Source organism: Ostrinia furnacalis, unplaced genomic scaffold, assembly GCF_004193835.3.
Source record: "Ostrinia furnacalis isolate ACB-3 unplaced genomic scaffold, ASM419383v2 OfSCF0986, whole genome shotgun sequence".
Classification (NCBI taxonomy): domain Eukaryota; kingdom Metazoa; phylum Arthropoda; class Insecta; order Lepidoptera; family Crambidae; genus Ostrinia; species Ostrinia furnacalis.
The window spans coordinates 447,787-468,156 of NW_021131225.1; the positions used below are offsets into that span (position 1 = coordinate 447,787).

The window sequence follows — 20,370 nt, forward strand, 5'->3', positions numbered from 1 at the left end:
TTACACCAATAGGGCTTACCACCTCGATAGAGTGGACATTGATAAGATTCCTACATTCAAAGAATTTTTAAATTTCTTAGAAAGAAGGGCTATAGCCTTAGAAGATAGTACTCCAACTAAAAGTAATTACCATGATAGTGCCCAAAAACATTATTCAAAACCATGTACAAACTTTAAGGCAAGCAATTTTGTTTCTAACGGTAATGAAAAAGGTTTATGTGCGTTTTGTGAAAAACAAAATCATGCTATATGATAAGTGATCTCACTCGATTATTTCTAAACTATACAAGATATCGAAAAACTGGTTATGGATCCTGAAAGTGCTTCATGAGCTCTTTCAAACGGTATCAGTAATAGGTTACAGATTTAACTGGATCTATCTGAAAATTCAATGTTTTCAGGCTCCATACTAAATGTATGCCAGCCACACAATATTGGAAGTGTTAATTTTTTTAATTTAATAATAAACACTTAAATTGAACTCCAAATTGCATTCTTATTTAAAATTATTCATGAAAAACATTGGTTTTAGGCTGTACTTGCTATAATATTATCAAGACGTGAGTGCCATGACTGTGGCGGTACTAAATGTATGGAAGCTGGAAACATTGAATTTTCGGATAGATCCAGTTTATTTTGTAACCTATTATTGTTACCGTTGGATAGAGCTCCTGAAGCACTTTTAGGATCAGTAACCAAGTTTTAGATATCTTGTATAGTTTTCAATATTATGTGATTTTATTAAATGTATGGAAGCCGGAAACATTGAATTTTCGGATAGTTCCAGTTTATTTGGTAACCTATTATCAGGCCAAGAGCTTCCTCGTTGTGGATAAAAAAAAAAAAAAAAAAATGGTACCGTTGGATAGAGCTCGTAAAGAACTTTTAGGATCAGTAACCAGTTTTTGGATATCTTGTATAGTTTAGAAATAATCGAGTGAGATCACTTATCGTTTCCACCCTGTATACTTATATACCACGAGTTTATGTTAGGTGTGCTTGCTAGCGAGTGCGTCAAAAAATACTATGAAAAATTTAGTTCTTGAATGTAGCAGCTAGGAGCGCTGTACAATCTGTCTTACATATTTTAACGTCATTTTTTTACGCAATCGCTAGCAAGTACACCTAACATAAACTCATGGTGAGCACACGCAAATATTTTTTTAATTAATATCTCACCTAAGAAGATGATGGCGTATGCATAAGCTAAACTTATTGTATAATTTAGCCCTAACAAGCTCTAAATCTTATTCAGGGCTGTACCCAATTGTCATTAACTACCCATAATTTATTATGTTCACTGCCGTAGTCTTCATAAAAGTTCTGGCAGTGACGTAACTGTTAGGGTTTACCGTGTTTGACTCTTTAAACACTCCATTAAATCAGTGTGCTTACCACTGAAGCCATTAAAGAAGAATAATTAGTACTACTAACCGTTTTGAAAGGTCTGCATAGCCTCCAACGGCAGCCAGTGCATCCACAAGTTAGTGAGGCTTGCAGATGGTGCTGGATCCAGGTGTCCCAGCACTGGAAACACGAAGTGGGAACTGAAGGTCTGGCTCAACAGCTCCGTCATGTTTCTGATCGCCTGGTACTTTGTGTCTTCGTTGCCAGTGTACCGGGCGGCTATGATGTCACTGTAAATGAGGGTATTGTTATTTTTTCTGGAAGCACTACGAATGAAGTGAAAGTTGATTGCACTAAAAATACACCACACCTTTCATTTTGTCCTAAGAATGACATTAAGCTTAGCATCGACGTTAAATTTTGAGTTTTATAGTAGAAGCTGTTTTTAAAAGTGCTAAATTAATGTCCAGGAGAAAATTATTGATTATAATAAATAAAAAGTAACAAAACTAAAACCCAACTACGACAAAAAACGACGCTAAAAAAGTATAGGTAAAACAAGATTTTCAGAATACTGAACTGAACAAAGTTGCTAATGTAGTTGCATAGTAATTTTCATGTTTGGAAAACCGCAGTCACACGTTATCAAAGTGCTACGGTAGGTAGGTATATGTAACGTGTGACTACGCCTTCCCAAACATGAAAATTACTATGCAACTACATTAGCAACTTTGTTCAGTTCAGTATTCTGAAAATCTTGTTTTACCTATACTTTTTTAGCGTCGTTTTTTGTCGTAGTTGGGTTTTAGTTTTGTTACTTTTTATTTATTATTTGTACCATTTTGGTGTTAAAGTGTATTTGTGGCGCATAATATTAACAAAAGTTAAATTGATGAACTAATAAGTAGTAAAGAAGCAATGAACGAAAAGATGTGAATTATATGCAATCAGCCCATGAATACAGGTAAAGTCACGAGCAAATGCTAGTAATATATATATACTCAAAATGTACAAGTAAAGCCCTTTTAAATGATACCAAACACGGCATATTTATCTTAACTTTATTTTTTTACTCTGTATGTTTTGTACATACATACATACATACATACATACATACATACATACATACATACATACATACATACATACATAGCCTGTCAAAATCATAACCCTCCTTTGGCTTTGCCGTAGTCGGGTAAAAATAGCTCTTATTTTTAGTGTCCTACGATAGCATTACCATTCATATTGGAAATAAAAAAGACAGTTTAGTGTTCCCTCTGGCAAAATCAATCCCAATTGAATTTGCTTGAGTTCTTTGACCTGCTCTCATTACTTTGTAATAATAACCGTAATCATAATTAATTTACTAGTAAAATTTACTCCGCTTCGTAAAATGGAATTCTGTTATGATTTCGGATACCAAATCAAAACAGACTTCCAGTTTACGACATTTATTGTGCTGAAGATATAAAATTATTATTTTTTTTTAAGGGACACACGCTGGTATCTTGAAGAGCTTTTCCAGCTTCACCGGGCAGAGTGGTGAGTACACAAGGTACTCTAGCCGTTTGGCGATCGACCACACTCGCCGAGTGTGGGCTTCGCTTCGATTTCTCACCCTGTCCACAGCACGAATTCCACGTTCTCCGAGTGACGCGTGCGCATGTATCGCGCGGCCGACTCGATCAGCTCGAGCGAGCTGTCACAGGAATAGTCGCCGAAGCGGCCGAGCGCTCTATGGTGGCCTGAACTGCCCCGCTCGTCCGCTCTCCGACAGTCTGGAAGAAACAATGGAGTTATTGTGACATTCTTACGTGGATGAAAATAAATGAGGATTAATCTTAGTGTCATAAAAAATAAATAACTTTCATGAGTCATAAGGAGCTATGCACAATTGCACAATCTCAGCTCGAACGAACTGTCGGAGGAATGAGCGCTCTAAGGTGGCTCCGAAAGTCTGGAAGTAACGATGGTGTTATTATGACGTTCTTCTTCTATCGTGAGTCAAAACAAAATTAAATTAGAATCAACGCTAGGGACAGATTCAATAAGTAAGAACGCTTTTTAAAAGTATAATTGAGAAAAAATACTTTTATGAGTCATAAGGAGCTATGCAAAAGGCGATCAGTTCGAGCGAGCTGTCGCAGGAATAGTCGCCGAAGCGGCCGAGCGCTCTATGGTGGCCGGAACTGCCCCGCTCGTCCGCTCTTCGACAGTCTGGAAGAAACGTTGATGTTATTGTGATATTCTTCTTCTATCGTGAGTCAGAACATATGAGGATCAACCCTAGAGTCAGATTCAATGAGTGAGCGCTTTTTAAAAGTGTAATTGAGAAAAAAGACTTTTATGAATTATAAGGAGCTATGTAAAAGGCGATCAGTTCGAGCGAGCTGTCGCAGGAATAGTCGCCGAAGCGCCCGAGCGCTCTATGGTGGCCTGAACTGCCCCGCTCGTCCGCTCTCCGACAGTCTGGAAGGAACAATGGTGTTATTGTGACATTCTTACGTGTGGATTAAAATAAATGAGGATTAATCTTAGTTTCATAAAAAATAAATAACTTTCATGAGTCATAAGGAGCTATGCACAATCTCAGCTCGAACGAACTGTCGGAGGAATGAGCGCTCTAAGGTGGCTCCGAAAGTCTGGAAGAAACGATGGTGTTATTATGACGTTCTTCTTCTATCGTGAGTCAAAACAAAATTAAATAAAATTAGAATCAACACTAGGAACAGATTCAATGAGTAAGAGCGCTTTTTAAAAGTATAATAAAAAAAAAGAAGACTTCTATGAGTCAACAATGCGATCAGCTCGAGCGAGCTGTCGCAGGAATAGTCGCCGAAGCGGCCGAGCGCTCTATGGTGGCCTGAACTGCCCCGCTCGTCCGCTCTCCGACAGTCTGGAAGAAACAATGGAGTTATTGTGACATTCTTACGTGGATGAAAATAAATGAAGATTAATCTTAGTGTCATAAAAAATAAATAACTTTCATGAGTCATAAGGAGCTATGCACAATCTCAGCTCGAATGAACTGACGGAGGAATGAGTGCTCTAAGGTGGCTCCGAAAGTCTGGAAGAAACGATGGTGTTATTATGACGTTCTTCTTCTATCGTGAGTCAAAACAAAATTAAATTAGAAACAACGCTAGGGACAGATTCAATAAGTAAGAGCGCTTTTTAAAAGTATAATTGAGAGTTGAGTGAGTCAAAGAGCTATGCACAATGCGATTAGCTCGAGCAAGCTGTCGCAGGAATAGTCGCCGAAGCGGCCGAGCGCTCTATGGTGGCCTGAACTGCCCCGCTCGTCCGCTCTCCGACAGTCTGGAAGAAACGATGGTGTTATTATTACGTTCTTCTTATATCGTGGGTCAAAACAAGTGAAGATCAACCCTAGTGTCAGATTCAATGACTAAGAGCGCTTTTTAAAAGTATAATGAAAAAAAAGAAGACTTCTATGAGTCAACAATGCGATCAGCTCGAGCGAGCTGTCGCAGGAATAGTCGCCGAAGCGGCCGAGCGCTCTATGGTGGCCTGAACTGCCCCGCTCGTCCGCTCTTCGACAGTCTGGAAGAAACGTTGGTGTTATTGTGATATTCTTCTTCTATCGTGAGTCAGAACATATGAGGATCAACCCTAGAGTCAGATTCAATGAGTAAGAGCGCTTTTTAAAAGTATAATGAAAAAAAAGAAGACTTCTGTGAGTCAACAATGCGATCAGCTCGAGCGAGCTGTCGCAGGAATAGTCGCCGAAGCGGCTGAGCGCTCTATGGTGGCCGGAACTGCCCCGCTCGTCTTATTGTGACATTCTTACGTGTGGATGAAAATAAATGAGGATTAATCTTAGTGTCACAAAAAATAAATAACTTTCATGAGTCATAAGGAGCTATGCACAATCTCAGCTCGAACGAACTGTCGGAGGAATGAGCGCTCTAAGGTGGCTCCGAAAGTCTGGAAGAAACGATGGTGTTATTATGACGTTCTTCTTCTATCGTGAGTCAAAACAAAATTAAATTAAATGCAACTCTAGGAACAGATTCCATGAGTAAGAGCGCTTTTTAAAAGTATAATGAAAAAAAAACGCTCGCTCGTCCGCTCTCCGATCACAGTCTGGAAGAAACAATGGTGTTACTGTGGCATTCTTCTTCTACCATGATGATTATGACGGAGTCGAAACTGCCTAGTTCACACCAGTACTTTTATAGAGGCTGAGTATAGGGACCGAGCGTCTAGCTTTGTTAATTCTCCTCAGAATTAGCCCAATTATGAAATTTGTAAAACTAAGTGCCTTATTTTCCACTTATTGTTAAAGTCTCTGATAGTTTATTGGAAAGTAAATGTCTACTAGATAAACTAAAATGTTGTATTCACAAAACTCTTAGATAGAGATATCTAGCAGATTATGTAACTATTAAGTAACCTGCCATTACTTAGAAACTTTATCAGAAACCTGTAAACCTAAAGTAATTAATGTCTCTCTGCTCTACCATTATTGAAAGAGCTTGATCTAATAAATCTTTTATCAACGAAATGAGTAAACTAATGGTTTTTCCAGCTAAACCTTTTCTGCCTTAATTTTTTATAAGTTACGAGTACAGAAAATTTCTCAGGGGAAAACGTAAACTTCAATATTCATTTGATCATTGTTCCATTATTTGAAATATTTTCTTTGTATTTCACAGAAATGAATCCCATTTTTAACCGACTCAAAAAAGGAGGAGGTTATATGTTCGACTGTATGTATGTTTTTTTTTTCTATGTATGTTCACCGATTACTCCGTCAATTGTGGACCGATTTTCAAAATTCTTTTTTTGTTCGATAGGGTACACTTCTGAGGTGGTCCCATTGTCACCAAGTTAGGATCTGATGATGGGATCCTAGGGAAATCGAGGGCAACCCTCAAATTTTATAGGCACGTATATCGTTTTTCAAACGTTTTCTTAAGTTATTCAATTATTTGCTCCTGGAAATCATCATCTCATATTGAAGATCTGATGATAGAAGGTAAAACTCCTTAATGCTTAGGAGTTGGAAGATAATTCTTTAAATATTATAGGTACAAATAGACCAACAGTTGTAGTCTTTCATGTTTTTAAGGTGGGCTGACGGTTTAAGGTCTTTTTAAGTTGCCGATATGGTAACTTGTATTTTGTAGGGATTCTTATTTTACACTTGACATGAAGTATATTATTATAGTCTCAATGTACTGCCTACCTTCAGTGGTAACATCAAGGTACCTAATAATAAGTTAACTAAAAAGCAAGAAATAAGTAAATTTTTATAAAAAAAAAACCGACTCCAAAAAACACACAGGCAAACTTTACACGTTTCATAATCTTGGCACCGACTCCAGAAGTATCAATCATGGTATACTATACATAAATATTAATTCGTCCTAATAAATAAGATTAGTAATTATTTTTTTACTTTTTAGTGTGTTTTTTGGAGTCGGTTTTATTTTTTTAACGTATTACTTTTTTTGTTTGTTTTGTGAATACGACATAATTTAAAAGTAACCTTGTAGATTATTTTGTTTTTTTTTATACCATTGTAAGTACCTACCGCATTGTTTCTTATTTTTCACATATTTTTAAAATATTAATACAAACTTATTGTTCGCAGACCGACGTTCGCAATCGGGCCGTATCGAGCGCATAAGGCGCCCGATCAGTGGCGAACCCAACTAGAGGGTTGCCCACCGCGGTGTTGGACCAAAGTCCAGCCTACTACGGTGGGCTCACTCTAGTGGGCCCGATCGAGGGGGACTACGGACGCGGCCTGAGGGCGCCACGGTAGGCTCGGACCTCGGCTCAGGCCGTGTCCGGGGGACGGATTGGGACTTATTGTAATCAAACAAGTGAAGGTTTTATAAAGGTATCAAAAGAGTTACGTTCAGAAATAAAAATTGCGATTAGTATAGATAAGTTAAGACAACTTTTACTGGCAGTACGAAGTTCGCGGGGTCAGTTAGTGTTCTATAATTTTTGTAGTAGTTCTAAAGCACTTCGCAAACGAGTCATTTATTGAATAATAAGCCTAAAAATAAACATACAATTAACATAAAATTACAAAGGGCGTATCTTAAAACGTTTGTCACAAGTCACAACACATTAATTAACTGTATGAAAACATATTTTCCAAAGCTCGCGTAATTGGAGGACGCTTTTATACATTATGCTCTGATTTTTTACGCTACAACTGTTGCCAAGTCAATAAAACCTAGATTTTATTATAGGGCTATTTCCTAAAACGGCCAAAAATAAAATGGCCGTAAAGAACAGGCTTACAGAATACGAAAGTGTCATCCGTGCTATCTGACCTTCGATTTGCGTGTATTTTATTCCCTTTGATGTTATAAATCGTATCCACTGCTCAACTTTAATCCTGTTAGCGTTTAATCTTCTTAAGTACTTAACTATTTATTTCCCACGCAAAGATACGCTCTTAGCAATTAGATTTTCTTTAATGTCAGAAGCATTTGTTTTGGTTCAACTTTTAAACGATTTTTCTTGATAGCGGATATCTTTAATTTCTAATACGGGATAAATTTAGTTTGCGAAGGTACGCGGTAAAAAGTCTGACATAAAAGGTGATAAATTAAATTTAAGTTTCCACTTCTACCGAAAACAAATCTTACGTAACTAACGCCCGTATTCACAAAGGATGCTTAAGTGAAGTAGCAAATTGAACGCACAGCGTTGAATAGAGCTCTGTGATTAGTTTCGTGTGTCACCCTGTGCGTTCACGTGCACTGTGAGACCTCATAGTAATGTTTGTGAATACGGGTGTTAATCTTTATCATCATAGCTAGATAGAGATTCGAACTGTCCTTTGTTCGGGACATATTAACTACGATGTTTTAATACGACCTAGATAATTATACAATTATAGTAGAGCCACTTTAGTTCGTTTACAGATTTCCTAAATCTGATTAGATCTCGTAAAGCAACACCGAGCATAGCCTTCTCTTATTACTGGAAAAAGCAGCGTAGGACGTTCACCCACTAGATGGACTGACGACCTCATAAAGGTAGCAGGAAGGTCCTGGATTCAGGCCGCCAACCGACCTTTGTGGAAATCATTGGGGGAGGCCTATGTTCAACAGTGAACTTCCTATGGCTGAAATGATGATGATGATTAATAAAGTAGAGAATTGGATCAAAGTCAGATACATAGATCGTTATAGAGTATTCAACAAGAATAAAAGGCTTCCTAAAAGCCCTCTTTTTTTAAAGTTCCCGTTATCCTGAGCTCACCACAATAGTCGAGCGGCGGCGGGGACCGAACCCGCGTTCCCCGGATCACGAATTCACGAGTCGGCTAGTCCGATCCAATCACCGTTCGGATATCGTGGCTTCAATATTGTCTCTTATATTGCAAAAATGTACGCGTATTTTGTACCTACGTCTTCTAGTGTCGCCTTGAGGGGTGTACAACGGGTCGTAGTGGAAGTCCGTTATGTGCCAGAAGTAACCTGAAACAAGGAAAAAACATCATATTAATTAATGTGCCGGTAAACAATTATTGTCGAAGAAAATTGCCGTTAGAAACAAAGCATTATGATAAGGTTAATTGCTTACAGTTCAATTTATATTTTGAGTGTAGGTTTTTTTTTAACAAATCTTGGAATAAATTAGTATTTACAAAAAGATTCGTAACATGACAGTAATCCTACATTTATAAATTAAAACCTAATTTAAAAAATAAAGACACATCATACTAGGTAATTTTACAAGTCAAAAGCATTTATCATGAGACAACTCCCAAGTAACATTACAATTATTGTTTTGCTCAAACCAAATTCAGTTTACGTGAACCCCCCTTTTTCCCAACAAACTTAACTTTAATGAATGACTAAATCTCTATTTCGCAAACTCTGAAGCTCAGCTTCATTAATAATGTTTCTCTAGACTCTGCAACCGAAACTATTGCACTCTAGGGTATAACTATACTCGTAGTAGGGTAATAGAGATGGCTGCCAAGAAACCCCATTCTCTATGTGTCATGCTCATAAGCCAACAAATTAATGTTTCAAAAGGTTATAATACCGCAAGCGTTTTTGTACGGACAACGGCACATAAAGTTCAACACTTTGGTGTCTTATACCGTTTGTAGTAGAGTCGATTTTTCCTCAGAAACGACGTAGTATGACGTCGACTGTACGTGGTAAAGAAACGTCATCGTTATAATTCGCACGAGAAACGCAAAAACGTGATTAATGGCGTTGCGCTAACGTTGCCTTTTGACAACTGCTTTATTAGGTACAGCCGGCGGAATGTGTTTTGCTGTGCTTGCTACAAGGTAGAAATTCGCTTGTACGATTAAAAGGCTAGTTGTTTACTGTTAATCTTGTATGCTAGAATTATACACGCAAAAATAGCCCTTTGTGTATTTGGTATCCACGCCTTGCGAATAAACTAATGTTTAACATTTTTTTCTATACTCCTAAATACGTATAGTACTTTGAACTTGGGATAGAAGACGTTACTTATTTTATTGCCAGAATTTAATTTAAAGGGGACGAATAGAAGGTCGAATCTCTATGGAAAATCCATAATTTTTCAAGTAAAAAATAACGAGTGATTCAAAGTTTGCGGGCTGAAGGTTCAATAACTTACGACAAACCAATTCAAGTATTTATAAGCCCTTTTTCTTGGAAAACTGTACCTTATTATTTATAGATACTGTGTGTGATTTGTTCAAATGTAAGTATATTCTCGCAGCTCTCTTAACAGTTTTCTTTATTAGTCTCTTTTTGTTAGAATTTTTTCATGCAAATTACTACCTATTCATACCTGTTATTACTTTTTTTATTGTCAACTATAATGAGTGCTGTGATTTCTCAGGACTATTTCTTTTTATGGCAATATTAAATAAATACATAAAAAATTTTACTTCAAGGTTTGATTTGCCTTTATAACTTTTCTATGAAATAGTTACCTACTTAAATTAAGTAAAGCCTATGGAACCACTGCGTGATTTTATAATTATTAAAATACCTAATAATTACATAATCCTTGTCGTTTCTAAAGTGCCTTTTCAAATGGCATATGTTCATGACATTATCTGTACATGCAGCAAAATTACACTAGACTCTTATTGCCATTCTTATAAGGCCGAGATTAGTGACTCTTGGAAGTTGTACCCCCAAGAGCAAACTTGGCAGATCCAGCTGGATTCGTAGAATAAATGAGGCAAGCGATTTGTATGGCGCGGGATTAAATTGTCTTAATTTATTAGATGGCCCTTATAATCGTGGGGGGATGCTACAGTCAAATGTACGGCTGGGGCGTGAGTGAGAGTGGATTAGACATGACAGCTTTGAATTCTATAAAAAGCTTGTTTAAAAATATCTTCGAAAATATATTGTTCGTGTGTAACGGGCAAGCTTTGTGGATTAAGTTCATCGTTTTATTAAGCCTTCTGATTACTTGATGAGTGACACAAATAGAATATTGGATTGGATAATGAAATGTTCAGCAGATCGATTATTTACCAATCTTCAAGCAGTTCAGATTTTCACATCAACAAAAGTAATCTATACTAATATTATAAATGCGAAAGTAACTCTGTCTGTCTGTCTGTCTCTCTTTCACGCCTAAACCACTGAACCGATTTTGATGAAATTAGGCAGGGACATAGTTTGAGTCACGGGAAAGGACATAGGATAGTTTTTATCCTGGATTTTGAAACAAGGACGCGTGCGATAAAGATTTTCTGTGGGAGACAAAATTCCACGCGGGCGAAGCCGCGGACGGAAAGCTAGTTAGAAATAATACCATTCTCATAACTACGACAAAAATCTTAGAAACAAGGAAATATAGCTTAATAACTGATTGATTAAAGAATGGTCCAATAATCAACTGAACTTCAAAGACAACTTAATTAAAATTTTCCTTATTCTCATAAACGTCGCTTAAGGTCAGACCCGTACCGTAACAAGGTATGATATTATACTTTACACGTGCCGTTAACCCTTATAATTTGAGTTTTACCTTGACCTATTCAGTTAACGCTGTCGTTACCCAAGAAACACAGCCTGGACTATCAACTCAGAAGTTCGTAAATATTATATTGGGGTCCATATTACAAAACAATACTCAAAGCTTGGTTTTATCTCAGTCATAGAGTCTGTCCTGACTGGCAAGACTTAAAAAAAATTCATCCTAAATTAAAATCTCAATTGGAAGACGTAGCGTGGGCAGGCCTCCTACTAGGTGGACCGATGATCTGGCAAAGGTCGCGAGAAGAGCCTGGATGAGGGCAGCGCAGAACCGTTCATTGTAGAAAACCTTGGGGGAGGCCTTTTTCCAGCAGTGGACGTCATTTGGTTGAAACGAACGAACGAACGAAATTAAAAATGAGTTTTAAGCTTCTATTAGTTCTGTAAGGGCTTGTTCCCATGCCATTCCAGTAATGAAGGATCCCACAAAACTGGCCTGCCATGTGAACACAAATGCCATTGCCATGCCATAAATTGTTTGAAATTCTAAGGTTGAGTTGCACCACCTAACTTTAACCGTAACTATAATGACAACCGGGGATTTTTTGTATGGAGTTTGAAAGATTTTTGACGTTTGTTACAGTTTAAGTGAGATGGTGCAACCCAGTCTAAAGCTACAAATTCGAACGGATTGTTTTTTTTGCGGGACACTGCAAATGGGATGTTAGTTTGAACTTTAATATTAATTCACGTACTACTAAAAGGAATCCTGCAAAAACAGTTCATACTAAAACGGGATATCTCTTAATGCATCAATAGTCAAAAGTAAGGACAGTTTTCTCAACTTTAACTCAAAGACGTGGGTAAAAGCTATACCAAAAATACGCTTTATACAGACTGCCTCTTCTTTCTTAGCTACAAAGACGTTGCTTCAAGTGCAAACAATTAAACCATTGCCATTCATATAAACCTTACTTCAACTTTCACAAGTTCCCGCCGAAATTATTTCCACGGTAGTAATTGTTCGCTAAAATAGAAAACGTGTCTGTTTATTAAGCGTGGAGGCGTAATTTTAATTAATATTAAGCTGATAGAATCAGCACGTATAGCACCTGGTTTTATAAAGCTATTAATTTTAAGTAGGAGTAAAATTTGCTTGCAACTTAGCGTGGGTTGCCCCATTTTACTTTAACTTTGACAAACCTCAAAAATCTGTCAAACTCCATACAAAAAACACCGGTTATCGTTATAGCTACGGTCAAAGTTAGGTGGTGCAACTCAGCCTAAGTGTGCTATAGTTACAACGTCTCTAGTTTATTTATTAGAGTTGGGTTCCCTTGACCTTAAAGGTCCTTGATTTGATTCCCAGATGGAGCATTAAAATCAAACAACATTAGGCTTCAAAGGGCAAGCCGGAAAGCAATTCTGTAAATGACAGAATGAAGCATAGAGCAGTGTGATTGGACCTTGTAAAACCTCTTTAATAAAATATGATGCGGGGTTTTGTATTACAAACATTACTATGAGGTCTTACTTACTTACAGTGCGCGTGAACGCACAGGGTGTCACACGAACCAATCACAGAGCTCTATTTAACGCTGTGCGTTCGATTTGCTGCTTCACTAAGCAAGCATCGTTTGTGAATACGGGTGTACATCTTGCAAAACCTCTTTAATAAAGTCTGATACGGGGTTTTGTGCCATCAACTGCTCAGTTTGCAGTTAAAATAATGAACCATTTGACCGAAATAACTACGTATCACTAATGAAAATAGCCCAGACACAGTTTACTAATTAACGGACTGAACTCCCAACTAGGTCAACTACGACTTCCACTTAATGAAAGATACAAGAACAAAAGGTCTACAAAATCAATACAGTTAAAAGTACAGACGTGACATGTCAAGCTGTGGTATCTTAAGTAGATATAAATAAGTGCTATTTTGGAACAAATAATATAGAGTCGGGAAAAAATATTTATTTTTGTAAGTAGGCTTTTAAAAAGCACTTTTATACGTCCCAGTATTAACCCTACCACTGCTAAGATTGCACTAGCAATAGACAGGTTAAATTAAGATTAAATGTAGGCTTTTTCGTTTTTATTACTTATCGGTGTTGTCTTTTTTACGTAGGTAGATTGCAATTTTTGTGTGTGTTTCGGTTCTGCGCTGCCCGCATCCAGGTCTGGTAATCTTCACAAGACCGTCGGTTTATCTTGTCAAATACAGTGTCAAAGGGAATTTCAAAATGTCTAATTTCTTATTGTTACAAGAGGTCACATGTTTTATTAAGTAGACAAAAGATTATTTCTAAAATATCAAATTCTACTATAATAATTTTACCTACATTATATTCTCCGTACTGCCCAGAACAAGCACGTTTCGTTTTAATAAATTTCAATGAAATATAGAATCTCTCGCACCCCTGAGTTATGGGGAATCTTTGTTAGAATAAATCAGGAGAGATATTAATGTTAAGGCCGAAACGTAGTGACATAATGTAAGGAGAAATAGTAAGTTGTCTTACACTTTTCACGGGTAATTTAAAGCTTGTAAAGACATGTTTTTCTGGGTCGTGGTTACCATAAGCACTAATATTGTTTACTGACATGAAATGGCCCAGAGACTATGGAGAACAAAGGTTAAAGATAGAGAAAAAAAGTAACTACAGTTTTTAACTTTAATACATCAATAAATTTTTATAAAAAAAAAAACCGACTCCAAAAAACACACTAAAAAGTAAAAAAATAATTACTAATCTTATTTATTAGGACGAATTAATATTTATGTATAGTATACCATGATTAATACTTCTGGAGTCGGTGCCAAGATTATGAAACGTGTAAAGTTTGCCTGCACCGGTTTTTTTTTTATAAAAATTTACTTATTTCTTGCTTTTTAGTTAACTTATTATTAGGTACCTTGATGTTACCACTGAAGGTAGGCAGTACATTGAGACTATATACTTCATGTCAAGTGTAAAATAAGAATCCCTACAAAATACAAATTACCATATCGGCAACTGAAAAAGACCTTAAACCGTCAGCCCACCTTAAAAACATGAAAGACTACAACTGTTGGTCTATTTGTACCTATAATATTTAAAGAATTATCTTCCAACTCCTAAGCATTAAGGAGTTTTACCTTCTATCATCAGATCTTCAATATGAGATGATGATTTCCAGGAGCAAATACTTGAATAACTTAAGAAAACGTTTGAAAAACGATATACGTGCCTATAAATTTGAGGGTTGCCCTCGATTTCCCTAGGATCCCATCATCAGATCCTAACTTGGTGACAATGGGACTACCTCAGAAGTGTACCCTATCGAACAAAAAAAGAATTTTGAAAATCGGTTCACAATTGACGGAGTAATCGGTGAACATACATAGAAAAAAAACATACATACAGTCGAACATATAACCTCCTCCTTTTTTGAGTCGGTTAAAAAGATAATAAATAGTTATACACTTATAACAACTATCATTTGGCTTCCTTGACAAGTAAGCCTAGGCGCAGACCACCGATTTTTAGTTGGCCGATAGTTGGCCCCGATGCTATTTTTTTTAAAGAATCGGCCGATACCAAATCTTTGCAATGTGCGCATTCATTCATCATTCATCATTTCAGTCACAGGACGTCCACTGCTGAACATAGCAATGTGCGCACTTTCATACATCTCCATATGTACTGATTAACAGCCCGACCCAACAATCGGCCAACTAAAAATCGGTGGTTTGCGTCTAGTGTAAGTAGTCTTACTTCTAACTGCACTGTGGTTATGACGTAGTTCTGTGACAGATGTAGAATGGATAAGGGATGAGTAAGTGTGAATTAAGCTGATGTAAGTAAGTATAAATTCGTTTGAACATACTATTAGGAATGAAATAGGTTTATGTTATCCTATCTATGAAGATTTACGAACTTAACGTTGTGGGTTGAGGTTAAATTAAGATTAAATAATAAAAGAAGAAAAAATTATATTTACCGTGCACCTAGATGAAGGCCGAGTTGCACCATCTTACTTTAACTTTGACAAATGTCAAAAATCTGTCAAACTCCATAGAATAAGCACTGGTTATTGTTATTGTTGGTGGTGCAACTCAGCCTAAGAGTAGTATATCTCAAAATACTTCTTTTACAAGAAAAGGACAGCCAGTTGTTAACGTAGTTTTTGACGCAGATTTTGATAGAAACAATAACGCGATGCCGTTATTACGTTTCATATCGAAAATAAGTAGTACCTACCTATTACAATAAAGCCTAGAACAAAAGACAGAATAATCATTCATTGGTTTCTGCACCACTACGTTTAGTTCTCGACATGCTTTTAGCAGTCTAATGAATGGAATGAATGATGACATATTCCTGCAACTAAGATTGAGCGAGAGATGGACTAATTGCTGGATAAAAGACTTTTAGCTCTTATACAGTGTGAGTCACGTTAAAGTGTACATATGAAAATAGATGAAACTAGACCTATTTTTATCGACAAAAAAGAGGTCAAAAAATTTATGAGATTTTTTTTTAATTTTTTATAGAATTTTTTATCTTCCAATTACTTATTGTAAAGAAAACGTAATAACTTTTAAACTAAGCGGTATATCCTGATAAAATAAAAACAGAAATAATGCTAAATAACAGGCGATACTAAAAAAATACATACAATACACAAAAAATGCCAACAAGTAATAAAAAATGATACTTTTTGAAAAAAATCTGCTTAAAAATTCGTGTTTTTTTGGTTATTTGATAAATTTCTCCAAAAAATGCCCCTATAACAGGTAGTTTTTATTATTGTGTATTATTATCTATCGTATTAACTTTGTAAAACCCAAAAATTGCATGTCTCTATCCTTATCACAACATTTGCTATGTTATCTAGTTTATGTGGTCTAGTTTCATCTATTTTCATATGTACACTTTAACGTGACTCACACTGTATAATATAATATCGGTTCTCTAATTAATTATAAATTGTGCCAATATCTGGGGTGGTGGGAGCCTGATGACCTGTACTACAGGTATGCAAATACCTATCACAGGCGTCAGTCTCACACAAACAACTTTGTTTTTGAATTGTAATTAATGTGCTTAAAAACTTGTGTCATTGTAATGTTTGTGATGAGAAAATAAATACTATTTATTATTATTATTATTATCCATCTGATTATTATAATTATGATGGCAATTGTAGCAAATGTGTCATTGTTGTAATATTGAAAACCACACACCACAAAAAGGAGGCAGAACAAATGTGTAACGAATAGGTTTGTTGCCAAGTGTTAATTAAAAGTTGTTGTAACCCTTTTTGGTAAATTATTATAGATGAGAAAGGTTTTACGCCATTTCAAAAAAATTAAAATCAAAATCAAAAATATTTATTCAGTTTAGACCACAAGTGGCACTTATGAACGTCAATAGAAAATAATAAAAAAAGAAAAGGTAGCCCTTATGGGGCACTTTACATGTCTCCTTATCTTTTGGGCCCTACCAGCGCTTCGAGACAAACATATGGCAAGTGCTGAGAAGAAACGCCGGAACAAACTCAGTCACCACTTATTGCCAGGAATTATCTAACGGTAAGAATAGTCAAATTTAAGTACCTACATCAAATATGTGCAGACTGAACTGACCACGCATCCTTGTCATCAATATAGTCTCGAACCTTGTAATACCCTTTGGACATTCAAAATAAATTATAGGGACGAGTTTAAAGAATAAACAATTAAGTCTTCGTTGTTTCAGCCAAACGAAGTCCACTGCTGGACAAAGGCCTCCCCAAGGACTTACATTAATGTCTTGCTTGTAGATTGAACATTGTAATGTATTCTCTTTGACACTACTTTTTCTAACAAATTACACATTTTTATAAAACATCCAAATTGACTGTACAACCAACCATACTGTGGTACAACTAATGGAACTAACTCTAAATTAAGGGTACGAAAGCCAAATTGAAGCCTTATAGTAAAGCATAATGCAAATGAAAGTCGTGAAAAACCTCATTTTGGCCTTAATTCATACACACATCCGGAAGTTCCGGAAGAATTTGCTGACTAGCTAATTTATATGAAACTCACTCGTCATCGAATGAAGATTTAACGCGAGCCTTGGAGTTGCGTGTTTTACCTTCGCGGGTTAAAATGGTACAATCAGCAACGCAATGTAGACAGAATTAGTATCTAACTTTAAAAACCTTTTTATGAGTTTTTTTTCCTAGTCTATTTATCTTTTTGCACTGTGGCAATTATGTATTGGACTTAATTGAAATTGCAATATCAGTATGCTATGGACGTAATAAAAATAAGTCCATATCTATTCATTTTAAGTTTAACTAGCGGCCCGCCCCGGCTTCGCACGGTTGCAATGGAATTTCTCGACTTTTCTCCTCTATAAAATACATGTTTTATACATAAACCTTCCTCTTGAATCATTCCATCTATTAAAAAACCGCATAAAATCCGTTGTGTAGTTTTAAAGATCTAAGAATACATCTTTAAAAATTTTGTACCAACTCAATGCTTTCAGCATAGTAGAATTTAAATCTTTAGCCAATCAATCAAATCAAATCAAATCAAGTGGCAGTGGGCGGGGCACATAGCTCGTAGAGACGATAGCCTTTGGGGCAGGAAAGTTCTGGAGTGGCGACCACGGGCTGGAAGACGTAGCGTGGGCAGGCCTCCTACTAGGTGGACCGACGATCTGGTAAAGGTCGCCGGAAGAGCCTGGATGCGGGCAGCGCAGGACCGTTCATTATGGAAAACCTTGGGGGAGGCCTTTGTCCAGCAGTGGACGTCATTTGGCTGAAATTAACGAACGAACGAAATCTTTAGCCATCCATCATTAGATAAAAATTACATACAAATAACTTATCGCCGCTCGCGCTATATCTATGTAGTAAGATAGGTATAAGACGGTGAGATTATTGATCTATATAGGTACTTGAAAGGTGCCTTCTTATTAACTCACACAAGTTTATCACTATTAAGGGCCTGTCAAACTTTACAAGTGACATAGTTTTGAAGACAATTAATTATGTACGAAGGTACTAGGGTGTTATTGAAGTCGTTAATAATGTAAACAAGTTTTAAATCAACCTAGTCTGCATAGAGACAACTGCGAAAAATGCTAATGCATTAATTAACAACATAATATTTTATTCATCATTGACTTTTGTTTTTTTCACATCACTTCATAATCAAGACCGCACACTAACTGAGGGCTTAGTGTGAGTTTTCATCAAACGTCCTCACTAGTGAGCGCATCAAAAAATACATGAAAATTTTAGTTCTTGAAAGTTTCCGCTAGGGGCGCTGTACAATCCGTCATACATTTAATGTAATTTGTTTACGCGCTCACTAGTGACGGCGTTTGATGTAACTCACACTAATCCCTCTGTTGGTAGTCGTCATTTTTATTCCAACACAGTTGTCACAGAAGTGCAGTCAAGTAAATGGATGACTCCATGATAGTAATTCAATGATTGCAAAAACTATACGATATTTTAATACTGTCGGTCTTGTATGCATGACAAAAATAACTGACTATTTTACTACAATCCATCAATCACATGTTTTGTAGCTGATTGGCATTGACTTTACTGTCATACGCCATCATGCGCTCAGGGACATCAATTATTAACGATTAATTAATGGGAAAAGTAGAACAAAATTTATTATTCTTCAGGGATAACGGAGGCGCGAAATGCTTTCACGCTTTACGCACTGCGTCACATTTTCAATGTAAGTTACTCTTGGAAAGCTTAAAAAGTAATTTTAAACAAAAAATTAACATCCTTAAAACTTAGATTTTTTACTTTTGTCAAAGTTAAAGTAAGATGGTGCAACCCAGCTTATGACTCACATTACTGCTATACTGTATTACCCAAACATTCTTTAGAACTAGTAACTATATTTTCCTTTATCTGCCACCGTTTATTTGATAGAAAAAGGCAATTTTCGCAGTTCCAAAAGAAGGTTAAGCAAACATTAGCCATTTTTTCCGACTGTACACCCACAATAGCCACAGTGATTGATGAACTTGTCCACGTCTGGCAAAGTTCAGACACCTCATCGAGTTCGTACAGTAATTACACCGGGTTTTAACTATGTGTGTAAACTTATAAGTTTGCTCTATTACCGGCTACAGCGTAGAGCCGTAGCTGCGTAGTACACGCGCTACGTTGTAGCAATGTAGTATACAAACGGATTATGGTAAAAAATATTTTTTTCGTTTGCGTTCGCTTTATACAATTGTTTTGTTGGGCGTAACAATAGATAATACTATATTGATGTTTTGATGACAAAGCAAAAATTTACAAACGAAAAAGGATGTTTTCGTTTGAAACGTAGGTATTCTTTTGTTACTTTGAAAACTTAGGCTGGGTTGCACCATCTTACGATAATACGGTTAAAATAACATTGACCGTAACTATAACGATAACCGGTGTTTTTTGTATGGAGTTTGACAGATTTTCGACGTTTGTCAAAGTTAAAATAATGTATAAGTATGAAAAAATACATAAAATATACTCTTGATATCATTTCAATCAGGGTTAAAATCACTACTTTGCATTGATTTGAAAACAAAACACAACATATCGCCCGTGTAGCTACTAGAAATGTCATTACTACATATCAAAAGCTAAATATCAGCGTATTTAAACTCACAACCTGCCAATTAAGATATCAATCACAACGATAGTATCGTTGAAATGACCAAATGAGTACAGTCACGGAAAAAAGTGAACAGCTTTTTGCTTTTACAAAATGTACAGTCGACAGCACATCGGAATATACATTTTTATTGCAAAATGGCTCGTATTGCAAGGGAATATGATGCCATAGTGAATAGCTTGACATGCTGTAGGTAAAAAATGTAGGAAATGTATACCTACCATGTCACACTGGAACGGTGTTAGCGAGAGGCAGGTTTTTAATCGAAAACTTTCCCTGGGTGACAATTTAATTGTTTTATTGCTGCCTTTTTATAAAGTTGGCATAATGTGAACAATTTTTACAAAATTGTACACAGAAAAGTTTTTGCCCGTATTTACAAACGATGCTTGCTTAAAAGAAGCAGAA

At 36.3% G+C, this 20,370-nt stretch overlaps 1 protein-coding gene across 1 annotated transcript in view; it reads right to left on the reverse strand.

Moving 5' to 3' along the window:
- The window catches only part of LOC114350818 (acid sphingomyelinase-like phosphodiesterase 3a), a 56,783-nt gene that overhangs the window by 13,090 nt on the left and 23,323 nt on the right, over nt 1-20,370 (reverse strand). Inside the window, exons 2-4 of the mRNA XM_028301758.1 lie at nt 8,748-8,816; nt 2,966-3,125; nt 1,435-1,637 (exon numbers count right to left, since the gene is read on the reverse strand). Of these exons, the coding sequence (XP_028157559.1) occupies nt 1,435-1,637; nt 2,966-3,125; nt 8,748-8,816 (432 nt within the window). The remainder of the gene's footprint in view (nt 1-1,434; nt 1,638-2,965; nt 3,126-8,747; nt 8,817-20,370) is intronic.